Source organism: Ochotona princeps, chromosome 17 (genome assembly GCF_030435755.1).
Source record: "Ochotona princeps isolate mOchPri1 chromosome 17, mOchPri1.hap1, whole genome shotgun sequence".
Taxonomy (NCBI): domain Eukaryota; kingdom Metazoa; phylum Chordata; class Mammalia; order Lagomorpha; family Ochotonidae; genus Ochotona; species Ochotona princeps.
In genome coordinates, this window is record NC_080848.1 from 51,280,939 (window position 1) to 51,302,928 (window position 21,990).

The following is a 21,990-nucleotide window of genomic DNA, read 5'->3' on the forward strand; positions in this document are numbered from 1 at the left end:
GGCAAACCTATGCTCATTTTTTTAAAGATTTATTTGATTTTTATTGCAAAATCAGATATTCATCAAGGAGGAGAGACAGGGAGGAAGATCTTCCGTACGATGGTTCACTCCCCAAGAGACCTCAATGGCCAGTGCTGCACCGATCCAAAGCCAGGAGCCAGGAGCCAGGAGCCTCTTCCAGGTCTCCCATGCGGTGCAGGATCCCAAGGCTTTGGGCCGTCCTCAACTGCTTTCCCAGGCCACATGCAGGAGCTGGATGGGAAGCGGGGCCCATATGGGATTAGAACCGGCGCCCATATGGGATCCCAGCGCATTCAAGGCGAGGACTTTAGCCACTAGGCCACCATGCTGGGCCCAAATCTGTGCTCATTAGGGAAGCCAGCATTGCAGGTGGTGGCTTAACGCTCCAAACCACAACCATCCTGGTCCTGCACATCAAACCTCCTCCTCTCCCCATCAGAAAGAGCCGTGGGAGATGCAATGTCTGAGACACAAGGCAGTCAGGCTCTCTGGATGCCACCTAGGGACAGTCCCTCCTCCACGGTCATCGGACTTCTGTCCTCGGCAAATCCATCCAGTGCAGCCCACCTTCTCTGCCGCACAGCCAGCAAGGAGCTCACTCCAACTCACAGTAACTTCACCCTGGTGCAGTCAATATCATTCCACAGCCATGAAACAGTTAAAAAATATCCTGCCCCACTGGCTGCCAGGCTCATAAAGGTGGACCCACGTGTACTTCCTTGTGGCTCACTCATTCGCACACACACCCAGCAGGGCCAGAAGGCAGCAGCAGCCGCACAAGCAGGACTGCCCCAGCCCCATGCAAATCAGCCCCGGGAGGGCAGCCGGGTTCCTCCCCGCTCCTCCCAGGCAATGCTCCTGAGCAGGCCCTGTGGAAGATGCCAGTCGCCAGGGCGGTGCGTGACACTTCTTGTCTTGGCCCTGCTGAGCGATGCCGCTGGCCTAGTCCTTCTGCTGGTAGGGATCTTCGCCACGTTGAACTACTGGGACTTCTTGGTCTACACAGGGTCCCTGATCCTGGCTCTCAGCCTGCTATTCTGGCTTGCCTGGTACACCTTCAACATCTATGTGCCTCTCGAGGAACTGGACTTGTAGCCTGGCCTATACAGACGCCTATAAGCCTGGAACCAGTGGGCAGCAGCCAGCTCCCACCCAGAATGCCACTCCAGGACCAGGTAAGCATACATGAGAACTGCCCGGCAGAGTAGCTAGAGAGCTTTGGACAAGCCTGGGCAGGCTGGAGCGAGCATCTGGGCAGCTTTACATCCAGCTGGGCATTCCATTAACCTGGATCCCAGAGGGTGCTGTGGTGGCCCAGGTAGGAGACTATGGGATAGGAGCTTGCTCCTCCACGGAGGAGGCTGGCAAAGTGTTTTCCATGGCCCTTTCCACCTCTGATCCACCGTGAATGGTCCAGTCTGTCAGGCGGAATGGGAAGTTTTTCCTTGAGTTTGGCACGTGGGAAAAAATGCCCCTACCTCAGTGGAGGAGAGAAAGAATGGAAAATTTCCCTTGAGCTAGCTGCTTATGCTCTTGCATGCAAGGAGGAGCAGCAGTTGAGCTGCCCATGAGGCAGAACCACGCAGAGTGACCTTCGTCCCCACAGCTGCCCAGATGGCACGCCTCTGAGCAGAGGGTTCAAGCTTGCTCACCACCCACATTCAGTGTACCTGCCTCTTCTCTCAGCAGTACCCCTACCCTAGGCCCCTCTCACATACCCAGCACATGTGCCTGGGAGATCCAAAAGTAGAAAGTCCCTGGTTTTGTTGATTTCTTCAGCCAGGAAGACTGTGTCCACTGTGTATTTATGGCAGGGGATCGTAAAGTTTTTCTCTTTGGTTGGTTGGTTGGGTGGGTGGGTGGGTGGGTTTTGTTTTTGTAGTTTTTGCTTTTCTTGCAGAGCCCCAGAGATAGAACTGATCTGGCTCTTAGAACCAGGAGTTAGAGGCAGGCAGCTCCCATAGGGAGTCGGGTGGTGGGGCAGGGATTGGCATGAAAGCCCTGGTTGATGTGATTGCCCATACCTCCTCCCCAGGTGGGCCAGCGCATACACTCAGGTGTATCCAGGTACTCCCTTTGATTATGGGATGTAGGAGCAAAGGTCCCTGCTGAGTCGCTGAAAGAAAGCAGCCATCGTGTCTCTTGTGGCAGACAGATGCAACCAACCCTCAGGAGTGAGGAGAAAGAGCAGCAGAATGAGGGAATGGCAATGAAGGGCTTCGTCGGTGTGGGGAGAGAGTGGAGACGCCAGAACCACACCTGCGGTTCTCTCTGAGTTCTGACACTTGTCAGCTCAGAGATGTTGTTGTAGCTCATTCTAAGTGTCAACATTCCCATCCGTAAAATGAGCATGTTGCTTTGATGTTGCAAGGAGGTGAGGAGAGGACGTCTCATTGCAGAAAATGCCGTTTTCACAGATGTCCAGTGTTCACAACAGACATAAAATCGGAGCCCAAACTGAGTCTGAATTTCGAGCTTTTCGTGTCCCTCACTTGGCACCATCAGGTGGGAAGGATGGACACGAGCCCAACAGTCCAGTGGCACAGGACCATTCAATAGAAACTGACCCAGAATGTGGAATCAGAAAAGGCTTCCTGGGGGAGGGGAGGGGAGGCTGCAGTGCACCAAAGGAAGAATCAGCACCTACTGCAAAGTCTTTGAGGACAAGGCAATAGCTTGAGCCTAGCTCCTGGGGTAGAAGAAGGAAGATAAAGATGGCAGGCAGGGAGCAAGTGCAAGGACGGATTAGGGCCCTGCAGTAAGCATGAGGCCAGAGCTGGCAAGACCTTGAAGGCCCTCTTGGAGTTGTGGATCATTACTTTAGAAATAGTAAGAAGCTGAGCAGCTGTTGAAGATATACAAGCCTGGATGGGGCCTTGACATCATGGGAGCTGGTCTCCTAAGACAGTCCGGCCATAGTACACATGATGATAATGATATTGACATATTGATGATGTTGGTGGTGGTGGCGATGACAATGATGATAATGAAGGTAGTGATATTATGGTGGTGGTAATGATAACAAAAATGATGATGACGATGGTGGTGGTGGTGGTGGTGGTGGTTGTAGTGGCTACCAGTTTAAACCCATTGTCCAGATAATTCAGAATTCCCTGATATCCCAAAAACTGCTTGCCTGTCCATTTTTTCTCAACAAATAGTTAGTCAATAGTGAGGAGCTTGGGCCAAGACCTAGCCTGCCTGACTTGAATCAAGCTTTGTTCCTTTCTAAGCTATTGACGTGGGATAAGCTACTGTACCTCTCTGGAACCCAGTTTCTAAACCTGTAGAAGGAAACTGGTCCTATCAATGGTCCCTTCTTCAGGGATGAATGTTACCTGAATTAATATATCGATCTGTTCAACACTGTGCAAGGTGCTCTCCACTAAGTATGGGTCACATGGGATGCCAGCATCACAGGCAGTGGCCCAACTTGCTGCACCACAATGCCTGTGTAGAAGGGCCCCGGGAGGGGTTTAGGTACTGCTGGAATCCATGTCAGAATCAAGCAGATATCCCACAGCCCCAGACACAACCCACACGCAGCTTTGAAACCATGGCACCTGTATCTGCAAGTGTGGCTTCCAGTGAACACCAAGTTCTCGCTACAAAAAAAAAAAAAAATCTTTTCTTAAACACTACTTATCTCAGATCGCTTATGTGCTGAGTGACCTCTGGTCTGGGTGCAACGGCCAATAGCTGTTGTGATTTATGCAGGCAGAATGTAACCTGCCGTGCTAGTTCTCGGAGTGGGGGAAAGGGAAGGAACATGGATATGCCGTGCTTGGAGCCCCCGATGCCGCCATTTCTATCTTGTGCTCGGGACTCAGAAACACAACCTTGATAGGGCCTGTCCTGACCAGGACATGTTCCCTTCAACCACCGAGCTCAGGGCAGGTCAGAGCCAAGGCCTGGCTTGCCCACCACCTTTGGCCCACAGCTTGCATGATTCTGGGAGTAGGAGCGAAAAACCTCGAAGCTCTTCCCCTCAAAAGGTTTGGGATGAATGACTCCTTTTTATAGCCCAGCCGTGCACCTGGCGAAGCAACCTGCCATTTGCTTTTATCGCTCTGTCACTATATCTTCTGCTTATTGGGCAGTTTCTGTAGTTAATTGCCCACATAAATCAGGAGAGGACAGCTGTCCTTTGACAAGATGTCCAGGACTACACAGCAGCACCCCCTCCCCCCGACACACACACCTTGCACGTGCGCCTACTCCTGCTGTGGTCCCTTCCACACATCACACACCAACAATACACACATACATATCCTAGTCTCACCTTGCAAATATATGAACTCTCCTCATACACACACACACACACAGGTACTCCATGTGCACACACCAGCATGCCCTCTTGCACACACACATACACATAATCCCAGTCATGCATGCTCCACAACCACACCCTCCCATGCACACAGACACAGTCACTCACAGAGCCACACACCCACCCAAACACACAGAATCAAACACACCCACTTCCCGGCAAGCAAGGCTCACAGCCCCATGTCCTAGAAAGTAAAACATTTTTCTTCCTTCTTCCTCCAAATTGATTTTTCCTGACATGCAGATGCTCCCTCTGCCCAGGGAGGAAGCTGAAGAGCTGCCAAATGGGCTTAAAGGCCACAACCTCAGCGAGGCCATGACCCAAGCAGGTGCAGCACCCACCACTGCTCTGCTCACTCTGCTGCAGGGATTTGTGATCCAGAAGGAAGAGATAAAGCAGCATTCCTCACAAGTTCAATGGGAAAAGGCACTCGAGGAGGGAAGCCCCATCTCACCCTGGGCTCTGACAGCCGGGGAGAGGCTGGGAGAGAGGGAGCTGGCTGTGTGTGCTTCCCGTCAGCTGGGCGAGGGTGAGATTGAGACAGGGGCAGAGAGCACAGAGAAGGTTTGCAGAGCATAGAGACCTGGGGAGCCCAGGAAAAGCTGAGCAGACACCCACAATGGATTGGGGGTTGGGAGAGGTAGACAATGATGATGACTGTAGTGGTGCGCCGGCAGGAAGGTGAGGGCCCCAACCCTGGGCCAGGATGGAGGAGCCTGCGGTGACTGACAGACTGGAGAACCACACGATCAGGCCGTGCAGAGCCCCTGCAGGCAGACTGCTCAGAGGCCATGGGTGAGCAGAGCTAGAGCCGAAATGACAGCCATGAGAAGCAGGGAGGAGGGCAAAGGCAGCAGCGGTGGTGGGGATGGGGGCGTGGAAAGCAGGACCTGTTGATGTCTCTTGCGGGTCTAGAAGGATCAGACTTCAGGAAGTGTTATTATCCGTGCAACAAGGGAAATCCTGAAAAGGCAAGTTTGGTTTAAAAAGATGCATTTTCCTTAGAACATGCAAAATTAACAGCGCAAATGGTATATGTGCAAAGAGGCCCCCTACTCCCCAGCTGGTGTTGAACATGCAGATTTATTTATTTGAAAGAAGGGTGGGGGGCAGAAAGAAATCTCTCATCTAGTGGTTTACTTTTCACCACCAGCCACAAGGCCAGGGCTGGGCCAGAGCTAGGAGCCAGGCACTAGGCACACAATCCTGGTCTCCCGTGTTGGTGACAGGGACCTGACCACTTGCTGCATTAGCAGAAGGCTGGAATCAGGACCTGCAGTCGGGGGGTCAAACCCAGCTACCCTAACAAGAGACGAGGTCATCCTCCTGTGTCTAACCCCCCCACACATGCATAACAAAACATGCACATCTTAAACTCAGAGGAGAGGCCAGATGTGACAATCAAGAGTCCTAAAGATGGAGGAAATTGTTGAGAGAGAGAAAGTAGAAAGAAGAAAATGGAGATCAAGGGAGCAGGAAATGAAAGAAAAGAGCAGAGAAGCAGAGGCGCCAATTAAAGTTCACTGAATTAGGGGGCGAGCGCCTTGGCACACCGGGTTAAGCTGCCACCTGCAATGCTGGCATGCAACATTGGTTTGAGCGCTGGCTGCTCCACTTCCAATCCGGTTCCCTGAGAGTGTGCCTAGAAAAGCAGCAGAAGATGGCTCCAGTGCTTGGGCCCCTACCGCGATGGAGTTCCAGGCCCCTGGCTTCAGTTTGACCTAGCTCGGGCTGTTGCAGCTATCTGGGGGAGTGAACTCAAGTCATGCTCCACAGCTTTCCTGGGCCACAGGCAGGAGGTGCATCAGAAGTAGAGTGGCCACATTATGAACCAGTGCCCAAATGGGATACTGGTACTTACAGGCATAGGATTGGCATGCTATGCCACCACAGTGGCCCCATGTAATAAAGCTTTATGGGCCTGCAACTAGGCTTACTCATGTAGGCACAGTCTATGACTGCCTGATGCTGGGATGGCAGGGTTCAATCATCACAACAGAAACCACATGGACTGCAAGCCTAGTATATTCACCACCTGCCCCCCCATAGAGAAACCTGGGATGCTTCCCACAGCAGTCAAGGTCAGAACCGTGGGCCTGCTTGTCTTGGGAGGATGGAAGCCATGAGTCAAGACATGCCTGGTAATCAGAGTGACTCTCTCCAGAAGAGAACAAAGCATGCAAAATATCAAGAGAGACAGGATGTGACTCTCGAAGGCAGAGCCATCAGCAAGGTCCAATCAGGGAAAATGGACCTGGTCCCGAGCATTCGTCAGTCACCAGTGGAGACAGAAACCCAATGTGTGTGTTCCTTACCAAGTGGCTGTTAGGGAGTGAGTGCTGATTAGCCCTAAAAGGATGTGGTGGTGAAAGTAAACAGAGGGGGCAAGCAAGAGCCTGGTGATACAGCTGGCTGAAGGAAGGAGGTTCTTAGAGGAAAGAATGCAGAAACTTGAGTAGGACAGTGAGTTCAAGAGAGGATGCCAGGATGTGGCAGTACAAATGTTAATGGGTCGGGCCCGCGCTGTAGTCTAGTGGCTCAAGTCCTCACCTTGCATGTGCTGGGATCCCGTATGGGCACTGGTTCATATCCTGGCTGCTCCACTTCCCTTCCAACTCCCTGCTTGTGGCCTGGGAAAGCAGACAAGAATGGGCCAACATCTTGGGACCCTGCACCCGCATGGGAGACCCAAATGAAGCTCCTGGCTCCTGGTTTTGGATCAGCTCATCTCTGGCTATTGTGGCCACTTGAGGAACGATCCGGTGAATGGAAGAGCTTTCTCTCTGTCGCTCCTTCTCTCTGTAAATCTGACTTCACAATAAAAATAAATAAATCTTTTAAAAAAAATGGTGATGGGTCTCTGGCCTCATCCAAGGCAGGAGCAGTAACAATGAGTCTAGAGTCCAGAGAGAGAAAGAGAGAGACGAACTTGACCTCTAGGAAGGGGGTGGAGAGAGGAACTAGACTCAGTGAACACCTCCTAAGCATTCCAGTCATTGATTTTCACAATCTTGTTCAATGCTTACAGCTCTGCTCAAATCTCCATTTTACAGGTGGAGGCACTAAGGTTCAACGTGGTGGCAGTTTGGGACTGTGGTAGCTTGGGAGTGGTGGTTAAGAATATGGGGTAGGATATTCATATCCCACGTGGCAGTGCCTGGATCCAGTTCCAGCTTCCTGCCAATGCAAACCCTGTTTGGGCAGTTGGGTGGAAGATCTGACTTGAGTTCCCATCTTGTCAGGTTTGGCCTGAGCCCAACTACTACTTGCAAAATTGAACCCATAGGCATGCAAGTGGTTTTCAGCTGGTCCATAGAGAGGGCCAGCATCAGGACCCAAACCGCCCCGTGGCTGGCTCCAAAAACTAAACCTCATTGATGCGGACAAGCCTCGGGCTAATCTGCTTCTTCTTTTCTACTCAGCACAGGTTCTGTCTGATGGAGAATTGTCAGATCAAGAAGATGCCTCCCTTACGCAGCTCAACCTTCCAGTGTCCAGATGGGCTCGGGGCCCAGGAATGGCTGTCAATGCCAGGGCTTCTGGAAGGTTCCAGGCTCGGCCACTGCTGTTGCTGCCACAGCCCCCGTGAGCCACGGAGGGGCTGAGAAGCCGTCAGCTTCTCTCAGTGGGACTTAGACGCCAACAGACAGACCCATGCTCTGCTGCTTCCTTTCCTTATGAAACAAACCGGGAATTGGAACCAAACACAAAAGCCCAAACGACGTCTTCCTGTAGTGGATCCTGAGTCTGGTTGCTATTTCCCTGCAGTTCTGTGTGATCCCCTGGAGGCCTTCACCTCTTCATGTCTCCAGACTGCCCAGCTGGCACAGGGCAGGAGAGCCCAACGTCGAACACGTTGTGAATACCAGTGCACACCCACACCACTCCATTAGCACAGCCAGACCAAGCACGTAGCTCATATTGAGCTTTGAGCCAATTACAAGCCTCTTGCCATCCAAGCAACGCCTCCATTGTGTACCCCCTGTGTCATTCATTTCATGGCCCTAAAGGGCAGGACTCTGAGTTCACCTTAAACTGCACTGGGTCAAGTGCAGCCCCAACTAACAGCAGCATTCCCAGGCTGATTGGAGAGGTGACCTGTGTGCTGTCACCCAGAGGGAGCTGCCCCCACTAATTTATAATCCCCTGGTCTCATTTTGCATTTTTTATTTATATTTCACCCTACCTATATATGCGTGTGCTCCCTGTAAGTTGCCTATTATGGGATGAGATAGTTACTTAAAAATAAAGAGATCTGGCATGTGGCTTTAATAGAGTATGATATTTGAGTCTACAATGTCTTATACTAACTCTCACATTGCCAGGTGTAGGGATGGTTGCCTGCTTCCCATGGCTTTGACCTGCCTTAGTGCAGAACCTGAAACCCCGAGCTAAGACTGCGTGTCCAGCAAGCAATGCACAGAGCACAATGTGGCGGAAACAGTGTGCGGGTCATCCGAGCCCCAGGGTCTCAGAGAGTCCCCATGCTCAGCTCAGACATCAGCCTGGAGTCTCAACATTCGGCAGGAGTCAGAAACCCAAAGATACATCAGAAAGGCTGACAGCTCTCTCTTCAGACAAATTCTCCGACTGTTCAGAACCTTCTTTGAGCACCAACACTGTTTTTTTTTTCTGAGTTTCAATGTGCTTTCTTTTTTACATCAAATAAAACCATTCTGTTGTTTAATACACTGATGTAAAAACATGCAAATCTACCGAAGAATCAGAAAGTAACATCAAAAGAAACAAATGTACTTAGGATTCCAGCTCCTAAGGAAACAATTTAATACATGGCACTTTTCTTCTAGGGCTTTCATGATTCCCTACTTTCTAATGTGTGTAACTGGATGATACTACAAATACTGCTGGATTCACGTATAATAAGCATTTTTCCAATGTAAACCTTTCAATGTCTACATGATATGTTATCGTGGGGATAAGCCAGCTTACTAAATTGTTTCCATAATGTGACTGGACTGATAAAATATAATAGTAGAATTTGCAGGAAGAAGCAAGATGACCACGCAGAGTGCCCTAGACCAACAAAACATTCATGCTTATTAAATACGATGGAATTAACAGTTTCAAACAAGGGTAGACCAAGACCCCACGGGGAAGGAACACCTTACACGAACAACCCCTTCAAGGTCACCACTCCACCCTCCTTCTTCACAGCCAAAACACCTTTCTTAGATCTCACAAAGCACATTCCAAAAACAGTCAGCCTAAGAAGCAAAGCATGTCACCTGCTGGAATGATATTGTGACATTACAACTTAAAATCCGAGCACCATTGCCTGCAATCTTCCTGATCTTCCCAGCTGGAAAGTTGTGTGTAACAGCTGCCTCCCTCCCCACAGCAGCAGCTCCTCTTCCTCAGGCTTCTGAATATGGCATGGAGGAAAGATCACACATAGTCACTCAATGAAATGTCCTTGGAGACACCAGGACGCCTCTCTTCGTGAGACCAACTCAGTTGAATTAAAAAAAAAAAATCAATTTTATTTATTGAAGAGGCAGAGCAACAGAGAGAGAGGGTGAGAGGCAGACACATCTTCCATCCACTGGCTCACTCCCCAGATGGCTGCAAGGGTAAGAGGTGGGCCAGGCCCACACCAGGGGCTTGGAGCTCCATCTGGATTTCCCGGATAGATGACAGGGGCCCACGTACTTGAGCTGTCCTCTGCTGCTTTTGCAGGTGCATGAGTGAGGAGCTGCTTGGGAAGCCGAGCAGCCCTGACTTGAACTGGCATTCCAACACGGAATACTAGCGTCACAAGCAGCAGTTAAGAACTGGAATATTTACAGCATGGAATATTAGCGTCACAACACCAGCCCCTGGGTTTTTGTTTGTAGGAAGATTTAGAGGTATATTTAATTTCTACTTCCGTGGCACAAAATATAATAGTTGACTTTCACCTTAGCAGCAGTTCTGTGGTCCAAAGTTGTGAAATGCAGCCAAACACACAAACATGCTTTAAAATGGAAAATTGAATGAGAAGACAAATCTATTTTGGTGCAAGAAATTTTCTTTGAGATTTATGGGCAGTTTTTGGCATCATCCACATGTCCTGTGAACCTGTGGACGTGCATGTACAATCAGATGGGGGTGTCTGCTCCTGAATTGTCCGCAAGTCCAGAGTCTATCCTAACAGCATCTGTTAGTGCCAGGTAAAGGTACAGTACACGTGTGCTAATAACAACAGGGGAAAAATCGAGATCCAAGCCCTGCTGATTATTTACCAGCCCTCGGCCAGGCCGCCTGGGCCTCCCAGGCATCGTCTTCGGGAGTTAGAAGCGAGGCTGCATGCCCAGGCTGTGCACATGCAGGACACGGCTTCCAGAGCAGTGCTTAGCCTGCAACTGGGCTTCTGCAGGGACATTCCCCGAGGCTGCCTGTGTATACAAGGGAGGGCACAAATGCAATCTAAGAAATTGTGGGACAAGGCTGCCCTGTGACCTGCGGTAAGATTCTGCAGCAGGTCTGGAAAGAAACCTGAGATCTCTCTCTCTCTCTCTCTCTCTCTCTCTCTCTCTCTCTCTCTCTCCCTTTTTATTTCTGTAGAAAAACATGCACTTATTTTTATTTGCAAGGCACAGAGCAAGCAGCCAGGCACTATCAGCTATTGCTTCATTCTTGGGCTCCCAAGAGAAACTAAATGCAGTGAAGCTCTCAGTTCTTAGTCAGGGATGAGCTGTAGATGATCAGCACCTGTGTGAGGGCCTCTCATTGGTCCACAGAGCTCGCATGGCCAGCCTTTGATGGGTCAGGGCCAACGTGGTTTTTTGTTTTTTGGTGTTTTTTTTTTGGGGGGGGGGCGGGTTTGGAATGGCAAGGGCAGGCTCCAGCCTGTCTGGAACTAGGAGTAGGTGAGTGATTGGTTTTATTTGAGGAGGGCAGGGGGCTGGATGTTTCCGCACAAGCTCTCAGAACAGAGGCAAGCGTTTCTAAAGGCTGCCAAGCGATGTGGCTGCCCTTGCCCCACCACGTGCTGAAGAGCAGACATCTTGAGCAACCCCATGACTTTGAAGGCTGGAGGAGACAGATGAAGTAGCTTTCCCCAAAGCAAGTAGCTCAAGGGCAGCAGACCCAGGTCCTTTGAGCCACCACTCAGCTCCTCACTCCCCTCCATGGACAGCTGAGCCGCTTCTCTCCAGCACATAAGAGCCTGAGGCCAAGTGAGCAGGGAAGCAGGGCAGCAGGCGGCACGGGTGAGGCATGGCGTGCTGCGGGTGAGTCAGGCACTTCGGCACCTCAGGTACCAGCCTGACTGTGTCATGTGCCTGTGGAATGTGCAGGACTGCACGCTGCTCTGCATCACCCGAAATGCCACAGTGCTGAGTGCACGAGTGCCCATCAGACAGGGCACGGCTCCCACGGGGAGGAGGGGCCTCACTGAGCCACACTGGCATGGCTGCTTGCTTGTTCTTGCACAAACATCTCTCTAGGGACCAGGCATGGGAGCTTCCTGCTGCTCTCCAGGTCCCCTAAGCATGGACCTCCTCCTAGTGGTTTCCTGGTGAGCCATTTGAACTTCTATGGCGACTCATAGGCTGGGAATCTGGCAGACTAATAATCAATAATTGCGAGTATCGATTGTGATTAGCATCAGCCTTCACAGGCTTCTGCGACTTCCTGAACTGGCAAATACCTTAGGACACATCACTGCTGTGGCTGACATTGTGGAGCAGTCTGTTAAGCGGCTGCTTGAAACTCGAGCATCCCATGGCAGTGCCTATTTAGGTCATAGCTACTCTGTTTCCAATCCAGCTCCGCGCTAATACATGTGGAGAGCAGCGGAAGATGGTTCAAGCACTTGGGTCTCTGCCATCCTCATGGGAGACCTGGATCAAATTTTTGGCTCCTGGCTTCAGCCTGGCTCAGCCCTGGCCATTGCTGCCATTTGGGGAGTGAACCAATGGATAGCCCCCTAATTATTTTTTCAATGATGACTTGGGATGTTTAGCCACTGTGTCGGGGCACAGTAGGGAGCTGGGTGGAAAGCTAGGCTCCTAGCTATAGCCTGGTCCAAACCTAGCTGTTGCAGGTCATTTGAGGAGTGAACCAGTGAATGGAAGGAGTCTCTCCTTCTCCCTTTCTCTCCCCATCTCTTTCTTCTCTCCTTCCCTCTCTGTAATTCTGCCTTCCAAATAAATAAGTCTTAAAAGAAAAAAGAAAAGTGATTATCATATAACCTGCGTTCTCTGTTTTACAAGTTAACAGCTTAGATGTTCATTTATCCCGACTCGGCTTCCCAAATGCAGGCACCCAGTTTGTAATGACCTCTCTGTTTCCTCTGGCCTTGTTTCTCTGTCCCCAAACTGGCTGCTCCCACACGAACCCCAATCTCAGGAACCAACTTCCTCACCTTCATCTGGCCTCACTCTCAGCCCCAATCTCAGAGTGCGAAGGGATGAAGACCCTGGAGTTCCCACCCTGAGACTTGAATCCCCCAATATACATAGCCTCTGCTCAGACATCCTGACCCAGTCCTTTTGACCAGTCCTTCCCCAACAGTCCCAGGCCCATGGCTGTCCCTCCACACAGCCACCTCTACCTCCCCAGCTGTGGCTGCTCTAAACTGTGGCACCTGCTCAGAGCTTCTGACTCCTTAAGCAGTTCAGGGCTGCAGCACTCAGACCTCTGCAGCTACCTGCTTGTAGCAGTGCATGGTGAGGATCAGCACACAGTCACCTTGCTTAGGAACCTGTTGGCTGCGCAGAGGGTCGCTTTCTCCTGCCAGCCCAGCCAGGGCTTCCCTGGGTTTTCTGGATGCTGGATCCTGGGGGAACCAGCAGGGTTGGTCACCCTAACCCTTGGCCAGATTCTGCTCTTGGGATGGGTGTTTAACAAGCTCCCTGGTGCCCCAGGGAATTCTTATGCTCATTGCTCATGCCTTTGAATGTCTGCATGCTGAACTCCATCCTCTTCTTGGGTTCAGAATAGCATGTCTTGTCTCACGGTCACCTGGAATCCGAGCCAGGCAGCTCCAGGCCCAGTCAGCTTTCTCCGCATGAGGAGCCCCGTGTCCAGGCCAGCCCAAACTGCCCCCAAATCATCTTCCAAATCATCTAGCATCCTGGCCAATGAGGAGAAAAAAAAATAATAATAAAACTCATTTTCTCCCTTCTCTTTTGCATTCCAATGTTTAAGAAAATTATGTTTTCTACAATTTGAGAAGAAAGTCTGGGAGAGGTGGGGAAGACAGCAAGTCTTGTGTGTGAATGAGAGGAGGAGGAAGCAGATGGGAAGGTTGGAGAGGATAAAGTGGTTGAGGGAAGGCTAGAAGGAGTGAGATGGGAGCAGTGTAGCTGGAGGAAAGATTAGGAGGGGAGTGAACAGGAGGAAAGGGCAGCCTCCGGACCCACACCATCAGCATCCCCCAGGAACACCTAGACCCACTGGCTCTCAGTCTCACCCAGAACTACCAAATCAGAAACCTAGGAATTAGGCCCATTTGGGTTGTATGGATTCTCCAATCTCGGGAGCCCCTGAGGTGGATCAGTTCTCTTTATGTAAGCCAACTGCACCTTGAGATTGGGTCTTTCCAGGATTTTCTAAAAATATCTGTCAAAGTGGCCAGTGTTGTGGCACAGTGCGTTAAACCACCGTCTATGACACCAGCCTGCCATTTGAGCACCTGTTCGAATCCACTTGCCATCCAACTCCCTGCTAACATGCCTGGGAAAGCAGCCTAAGATGGGTTAAGTGTTTGGGCCCCAGCTATCCACCTGGGAGATCCAGATGAAGTTCTAAGCTCCTGGCTTTGGCCTGACCCAGGCCCCACCATGTGGCCTCTCAATAAATAAACAAATCAAAAAAAAAAAAAAATCTTACAAAAATCTGCCTTGGGCCTGGTAGTTTTGGAGGAAGAAATAAGAACCCCTTCATGGGACTCACACAGTCCGCTTCCTGCTGCTGACCCAGAGATAAGGACATGGGCCTGCCACATCTCCAGTCCCCTCCACTGTCCTCTGCACTGTTGGTGGCACTGGCGCCGAGCAGCTCAGCCCTTTCCCAGCAGGTGTCCCAGGCTGGAGAGAGAGAGAGAACCCTCCAGGACCTCTGGTATTGCTACTTCTCCACCAAGTCAACCCTGAGCCTCTTTCCTGCCTTTTCTCCCTTAGCTCCCTCATCCTGAAGTATGAGTACAGTCTGCCAAAGAGACTGTAATCATTAAAGAATAATTAATTCATTTCCCCATGATTTATTCATCAAACACATCCATAACCGAGCATGCAGAAAGCAGAAAACAGATGTATTCTGATTTCCATTAGAGTTTTTGAAACATTTAAAACCATCCACTACAAGCTCCATAAACCACCACCACCACTCCCGAGGGACTTGGGAAGAACAAATGAAACCAGAGATGCCAGACCTCGGTGGCCTGTGTGCACAAAGACAGTACAGGCGAAGCAATAAACCTAATGTTTACTGACTCCTCCCACCCGAGGGCAGCCCAGGACTTTGCCCCTTTCCTTCGCAGACTCTCCCGCACCACCTCAGTTTCTGGAAACCCTCAAAGGGCATCTTACGCAAGCTCACAAATAAGGCTGGCACTCAACGGACAAGGTTTGCAAGCTCACTGCTGTTTCTGCTACCACCTCCTGCCCCACCTTTCACAACATGGCTGCCTCCATGAGACACCATGAGGTCTTCAGTCTTCACCATTAGATCTGCCAGGCCGTATGATGGTCTGTGACAAGTCTGTGACTCCTCCCTGCCACACCCATCACAGACGGCACAAAACCATGCTGCCCGGGCCACAGTATCACACAAGGTGCTTAGAGAAACAGCATTTCTCACTCGTACCCACAGAGCCTTGAAGAGATAAGAATTCATGGAGATCAAATGATGGAGACCACAGCACTCATGTTCCTCCTTCCCTTGCAAGGACTAAGGCTTTTCTGCTTCTGGCTGAATGTGCTTAACTCCTAGCATGGTGTACTGTACAGTGCACCTGCTGTTGGTTTAAATATTTGTCCTCTCTCCATATTCAAGGGTTTGGGCCTCTAAAGCCTACAATAATGGTTCCTAAGAAAATGGAAACTAAATTCAATGATCATGTTTGGAGGTGAAACCTCCAGGGAATGATTGGACTGAGTCATTAAGGTGGAGCCTCCCTCTTTTTTCTGTTTTTTTTTTTTTTAGGATTAACTGCTTTAGGAGTTAGAGTGAGAAAAAACAGAACTCTTCCATCTGCTGGTTCACTTCCCAACTAGCTGAAATACCTGGGGCTGGGACAGGCTGAATCCAGGAGCCCGGAACTCTGTCTGTGTCTTCTGAGAGTGGAAGGAATTCAAGTATGCGGGCTGTCACCTTCTGTTTCTCAGGTGTATCAGTGGGGAGGTGGATCACACCTCCCTGATATGACATTCTGATGCGGGATACAGGCACCCCAGGTAACAGATTACCCTGCTGCTCAATACCCAACACTACTCATTGATTGGTTGCACAGCTGAGAAGGAATTCTCTTGATTGGCAGCAACCTTTTCTAGAGGCGTGTCAGGCTGTAATATGTGATGTAGCCCAAATTCACCCCAGCCTGTTGCTGACCAGGCCCACACACCTCCACTCAGGGACAAACCAGTGACACTTGTCTTAGCCTTCCATTTTCCACCAGGGGGAAACTGAGAAATGCCATCATTCCTCCAAGGCCACTCAATCTGTTCCTGGCCTGGAGCCCACATTTCCCAATGTCCCTTCTTGCTTTCCCATTCTTCCTCTGTGGGTGAAAGAAAGGAAAAGTGATGGAACAAGGACATTCCCAATCCCATGGCCTGAGCTCAGTAGAGGAGATTTGGGGCTCGGGTACCATTCTGAGCATCCTTGGTAAGACAAGAATGGTTCTGCCAGAATTTGGTGCTCCAGAGGATGGCTGTGAGATACATGCTGAGTGACAGACAAAAGGGGTTTTAGAAAGGTACCATTGTGACAAAACAAGAGTGTGGCTCTTAACCCTACTGCTGGGAAGGATTGGATAGGGCCTTCTTACGTTTCTTTCAGCCTGCCCCTCAGCAGTCACTCAGGAGGGGCAGGGAATGAAACTGACTCTGCGACTGTTATAACAAACACATGGTCCATGAACCACAGCTGCCCAACACCATTCACTCCAAGGCCAGTGGAAAATGTCCACGAAGACCAGGTAACCTTGCTGCTGGGCATCGTTGTGGTCTCCACCCAGGGCCGCAGGAGCTGCCAGGAAGTCAATGGAGCCAGCTCTGGAGATGAAACTTACTTCTCGTTACTATAATCTGCAGTTGATGTAACTTCATTGTCAAGGGTCAGTTATGCAGGTGAGCTTGATGCAGCTGGCCTCAAGGATGAACTCCTACAAATCATTTTTCCATGACATCTACAAGTCATTAAAAGTAAGGGGAACCCTAATTACAAACTTGCTCATCAGGCACTGAGTCTATAAAACATGTGTTCTTATTTTCCTTCAATTCTGATTTGTGTCGGCCTACTTGAGAGGATGCATGTGTTTATACTGGGGCTGGCATTGTGATGAGGCACGTTAACCCACCACCTGTGCCACCGGCATCAGTACTGGAACACCGCCTAGAGTTCCAGCTGCTCTGCTTCCAATCCAGTTCCCCATTAATGTACCTGAGAAAGAAACAGAAGACAGCCAAGTTCATGGGTCCCTCCCACACGTGTGGGGGGTACAGATGAAGCTTTAGGTTCCTGATTTCAGCTTGGCCCATTTGAAGAATGGACCAGCAAATGGAAGATATCTCTTTCTCTTTTTTATCTGTCTCTCATTTTTCCCCTCTCTGTAATTCTAACTTTTAAGTAAATAAATCTTTTTTTTTAAATAAAATCTTTTTGTTTTTATACATAACTCATATTACTGTATAACTCATGAATGTCTTGGTATATTTTTGCAGTAAACAGAAAATTTATACTACTGCCCCATAAACCACAGAAGAGAGTTCAGAGAAGGTTTAGAGATGAAACTAAAGTACAAAAGCAAGATACAGTCACCAAAGAAGCAGGTCACTGGGGGTGGATGGCTCTGCTTCAAATCTAAACCAAATAGACAAGCGGCGTAACCGGAGGTTTCGTACTTATAATTTACCTTTCCACAAACAGATCCTGCTCTGTGTTATAAATAGCTTCACACACGAGGGGTTTCTGAATGTGCTCAACTAGGACAGGCATCGGGAGGAGGAACAGATCATAAAGCCAGAGTGCTAGCCCTTCCAGCCCACTCCTACACATATTCACACCTGCTTCCAAATATTTGGATGATGGAGACAGAATAAGAAGCATCATTGCAACTTCCAGCAACTGCAGCTCTAAGCAGAGATGTACCTCAGGCCCTAGCCTGACATACAATCCCATAGCTTGGAGGCAACTTACCTCTCATGAAAAGTGTAAAGCCAAGTTCTCACTTATTGCACAGACACACAGAGAGAGACACACACACAGAAAGATATCAGGCACACACACAGACATACACACACTCTGTGATTCCTCTCCTCCTGCTGGTTGCCACCATCAGTCAAAAGGAAGCTTTGGACTGGACATCAGTCCTGACAAGTAGGGCTTTGCCACTCGATGGCTGGATAACACTGCCATGATAATCCTCTTTCCCGTTTCATCTGGAAATCGGCCTCTTAGAACTCCAGAGTGAGATGAGACATTCAATAGAAACCAACATCTACGGGGTGCTTCCCTGTGACAGCACTTTCTATGGCTTATCTCCTGGAATGCTTATCATAAACCTGCAAAGATTGTTACAATGAATGATGCAGTGGAGTTGAGGAACTTTTCCAAGGTTATGGTGAGTGATGAACAGGGATGGAACCAGAGCCAATCATTAAGATTCCTCAGCACTTTGAAAGCTATAAAGCACGCTATCATTTTAGGCCAAAGGTAGGAGGTCAAAGTTAACATTTCTGGAGTGGTTGTCCATGAAGCTTGCTACAAGGCAGTTGTGTCACTTCCTCCCCAGACCCAAATGGTAGACGGGAGTATCTGCATTTAACAAGCTTCACCAAATCATTCTTATTACACCAGAGTTTGAGAGCTTGTGGATGAAGAGATTATCATAAGGATTCACTTCCAGACAAGAGAGGTTCCACTCCCACCTAAGATAACCAAATCCAAACAAACAAGACCTAGCAAATGCATGGTTGGCAATGAGACGGGGAATAAAAATCAGCTTAGTCCAAGAATTGTCCCGGGCCATAGTACAAGGAAAAGGAACTTGAGCAGAGACTGGAAGATTCCTTGAGTTGAAGGGAAGGAGCCTCTGGAGAAAGATAGCCAAAGTCCAAAAGGCAACATGCCTGACAGATGGCAGAAGATTCCAACTGATTGTTCAGCAGAGTACTGACTGACGTGTATAAATGAGGAAGCAACCCAAGACTGAGAAAAGGATGGTGAAAAAGACCAGGGGCAATGGCCAATGCAACACATCCAATCGGGGTAGGAGGAGTGCCTGTTCCAACAAAACGCTCGGACAGCCTACCTCATCCATGCATTGAGCAGGCTACTCAGAATCACCTTGCCTTAGTAGTGAGGAATAATTACTCTTCAACTAAATGCTACTCTAGCTTTGCATAGCAGACCTAAAACCAAAACCCAGAGGAATCAAATTACTCCCCAGGAATCATTTTTAACAACAACAACAAAAAATCATTTATTTTTATTGCAACAGCAGATTTACAGAGAGGAGAGACAGAGAAAGTGAAAGAGATCTTCCATCTGCTGGTTCACTCCCCAAATGGCTGCAATGACTGGAACTGAGCTGATCTGAAACCAGGAGCCAAAAGCTTCTTCCAGGTCTCCCTCATGGGTGCAGGGACCTAAGGACTTGAACTGCTTTCCCATGCAATAAACAGGGAGTCATATCAGAAGTGGAGCAACTGGGACATGAACCAGCACCCAGACGGGACTCCAGCACAACAGGCAGAGAGCTAGCTTACTATGCCACTGTGCCAGCCCATCCCAGGAATTTAACTGTGTGTCATTAAAAAATAATAATTTTTAAAAACTCCCAGATATTTGCAGGAATTCAAAAGTATTTAGTGTCAAACAAGAGAAAATACACAATATCTTGTACCATCCTCCCCCAAAACAGAGATGACCAGATATGTACAGAAGCAGAAAAGTGTCACCTCCAATGAAAGAAAACACGAAGCAAGTCACACTAAGTTATACTGCAATAAAAGTATTCGAAACCCATAAGGAGAAAGCTATAAAAGCACCAGAAGAAAAAGCAAATGTAACACACACAGAGGAGCAAAGATAAAGAGGACAATGCCATTCCCATCAAAGCCATTGCAATCGGAGGTCTGTGTGACAACATCTTCAAAGGACTAAAGAAGAAAAGAGAAAAACCCTGACGACCAAGATTCCCACAGCAAGCAGATATGTCTTTGAAACTAAAGGCAAAATTAAGATTTTTCTTTGAGACATGCAAAAGCTGAAGCAACTCCTCCCCCAGCAGCCCCCTTTCCCTGCAGAAAATGATAAACAAATTCCCTTGGGCAAAGGGAAAACTGCAGATGGAAATTACAGATTGCACAAAGAAATGGTAAACTTGCACAATGGCAGATACAAGGGGAAAGACATGAAAATATATCCTGTTTTAAGCATTCATTAAAACTAACTTGTTAAATAAGTACAAGGAAAGGGCTGGGCATCTGGCACAAGGGTTAAGCTTCACTTGGGATGCCTGCCTCCCTTCTCCCAGTGCCTGCATTTGAGTCCCAGCCCCACTCTCTATTCCAGCTTCTTGATAACACAGACCCTGGGAGGGAGTAGGTTATGGTTCAAGTACTTGGATCCTTGCCACCTACAAGAGAAGTTTGGATTGAGTTCCTGGCTCCTGGCTCCTGGCTTCAACTTGGCCCAGTTTCAGCTGTTGTAACCATTTGAGGAGTGAACCAGCAGGTGGGATCTCTTTCTAAGCCTATCTTTTTTTCTGTCTTCCAAAAATAAATAAATAAATAAGATTTTAAAAATTGAATAATGTATTGTAGTGATATATACAGACTTCTACATATTCCATAAACCTAAGAAAAAAAAGCAGCAGAGGGTCCAAAGCCTTGGGACCCTGCGCCCGCGTGGGAGACCCAAAAGAATCATCGGAGCACACTTCACCCACCATTTATATGCATCACGTGATCATACTCTGCTCCATAAATATGTGGAATTATTATGCAATAAAGAGACATTTTTATTGACAAACAAAAATGATATTAAAAGTAAAAGGAATGTGGCACAGTGACATAGCCAATACCTGTGACACCAGCATCCCATATTTGCATCATTCATGTCCCTGGCAGCTCCACTTCTGATCCAGCTAATGGGAAGCAGTAAAAGATGGCCCAGGTGATTGGGTCCTTGCCACCCACATGGAAGACCTGGAAGAAACTCCTGGCCTTTGGTTTCAACCTGTCCCAGCCCGGTTGGCAGCCATATGAGAAGTGAAACAGCAGATGGAAGAACTGTACGTGTGGGCACCTCTTGCTCTCTGTAACTCTGGCATTCAGATAAATAAGTAAATCTTTAAAAAAAAAATGAAAGGAAAAGAATACTGATCACCAAAGGGCCATCTTCTGCTGCCTCTCCAGGGAGCTGAACTGGAAGTGGAGCAAGCGGGACTCTAACTAGTGACCAAATGGGATGTCGGCATCGCACGTAGAGGCTTAGCTTGCTATGCCACAATGCCAACCCCTTAAGGATATCACTTTAATTTTTTAGTGGGTATTCTACAGATTCCAAGATAAATAGCATGCTTATCTTTGCTCCACTGACTTGGAACCAGTATCTCCCCTACTTGAGGTGTGCATAAAACTACTGCCACTTACTGAAAGCTGAGGGATGTGGCTAGAGCCATGTTTACAAGAAAATGGACAGTTTCCAATGTTAATCTTAGAAAACAGAGGTTTCAAATCAATAAACTGCTTCTACTTTTAACCAAAGCAAAAGAAACCCAAATTTTGCAGAAAGAAACAAAGGATAATGATCAGATGTGGACTGAAAAACAGGAAGGAAATCAAGAAATTAAAATGGCTTAGAATCTGGGGCAGATGCTGTGAGGCTGCAGGTGATGCTACTGCTGAGATCTCACGTTAGAGTGCCTGGATCAAGTCCCACATCCTCTACTTTCCATTCAGGTTCTTGATAGGGACCTGGAAAGCATCAGGTAATGACCCAACACGTGGACTCCTGCCGTCCACTTGAAAGACCCCAGTGGAGTTCCTGACTCCTGGCTTTGGCCTGACTTGACCCAGCCCTAGATGTTGACTGCATTTGTGGGCATTGAGGAAGTGAACCCATGGATAGAAACCCTCCCTAACCCTTGCAATCCCACCTTCATTCTTCAAATAAGTAAATGACACTTTTTTAAATCTAAAATCTGGTTCATGAATATTTTTTTTAAGTTGCATCTAAATAAAAAAAAATTTTAAGTTGCATCCAAAATGTTTATTTCACTCTGTTTTCCGTGAACTTTTTGGAGTTCTGTGACTCAGGATCCTGTCTAGACTCACCTCAGCTCACCTCAGCACCACCACCACGTCTAGATCCACTTCAGCACCACCACAATCAGAACACGGAGCAGTTGCATTCCCCTGTGAGGAGCCGGTTTCATCACACAGCAGGTAAGCCAGTGCCTGCTC

At 48.7% G+C, this 21,990-nt stretch overlaps 1 protein-coding gene across 2 annotated transcripts; it reads left to right on the forward strand.

The window, feature by feature from the left end:
• Positions 1 to 741: 741 nt before the first annotated feature.
• Positions 742 to 8,194, forward strand: TMEM238L (transmembrane protein 238 like). Of its 2 annotated transcripts, none has more exons than XM_058675688.1 (2): positions 742 to 1,196; positions 7,779 to 8,194. In XM_058675688.1, the coding sequence occupies exon 1, from the start codon at positions 874 to 876 to the stop codon at positions 1,114 to 1,116; it is 243 nt and encodes an 80-aa protein (XP_058531671.1). In that variant the 5' UTR covers positions 742 to 873; the 3' UTR covers positions 1,117 to 1,196; positions 7,779 to 8,194. The 2 variants fall into 2 exon arrangements, with proteins under 2 accessions (XP_058531671.1, XP_058531669.1); XM_058675686.1 differs by having other exon boundaries at positions 746 to 1,196; positions 7,774 to 8,194.
• The last annotated feature ends 13,796 nt before the right edge of the window (positions 8,195 to 21,990 follow it).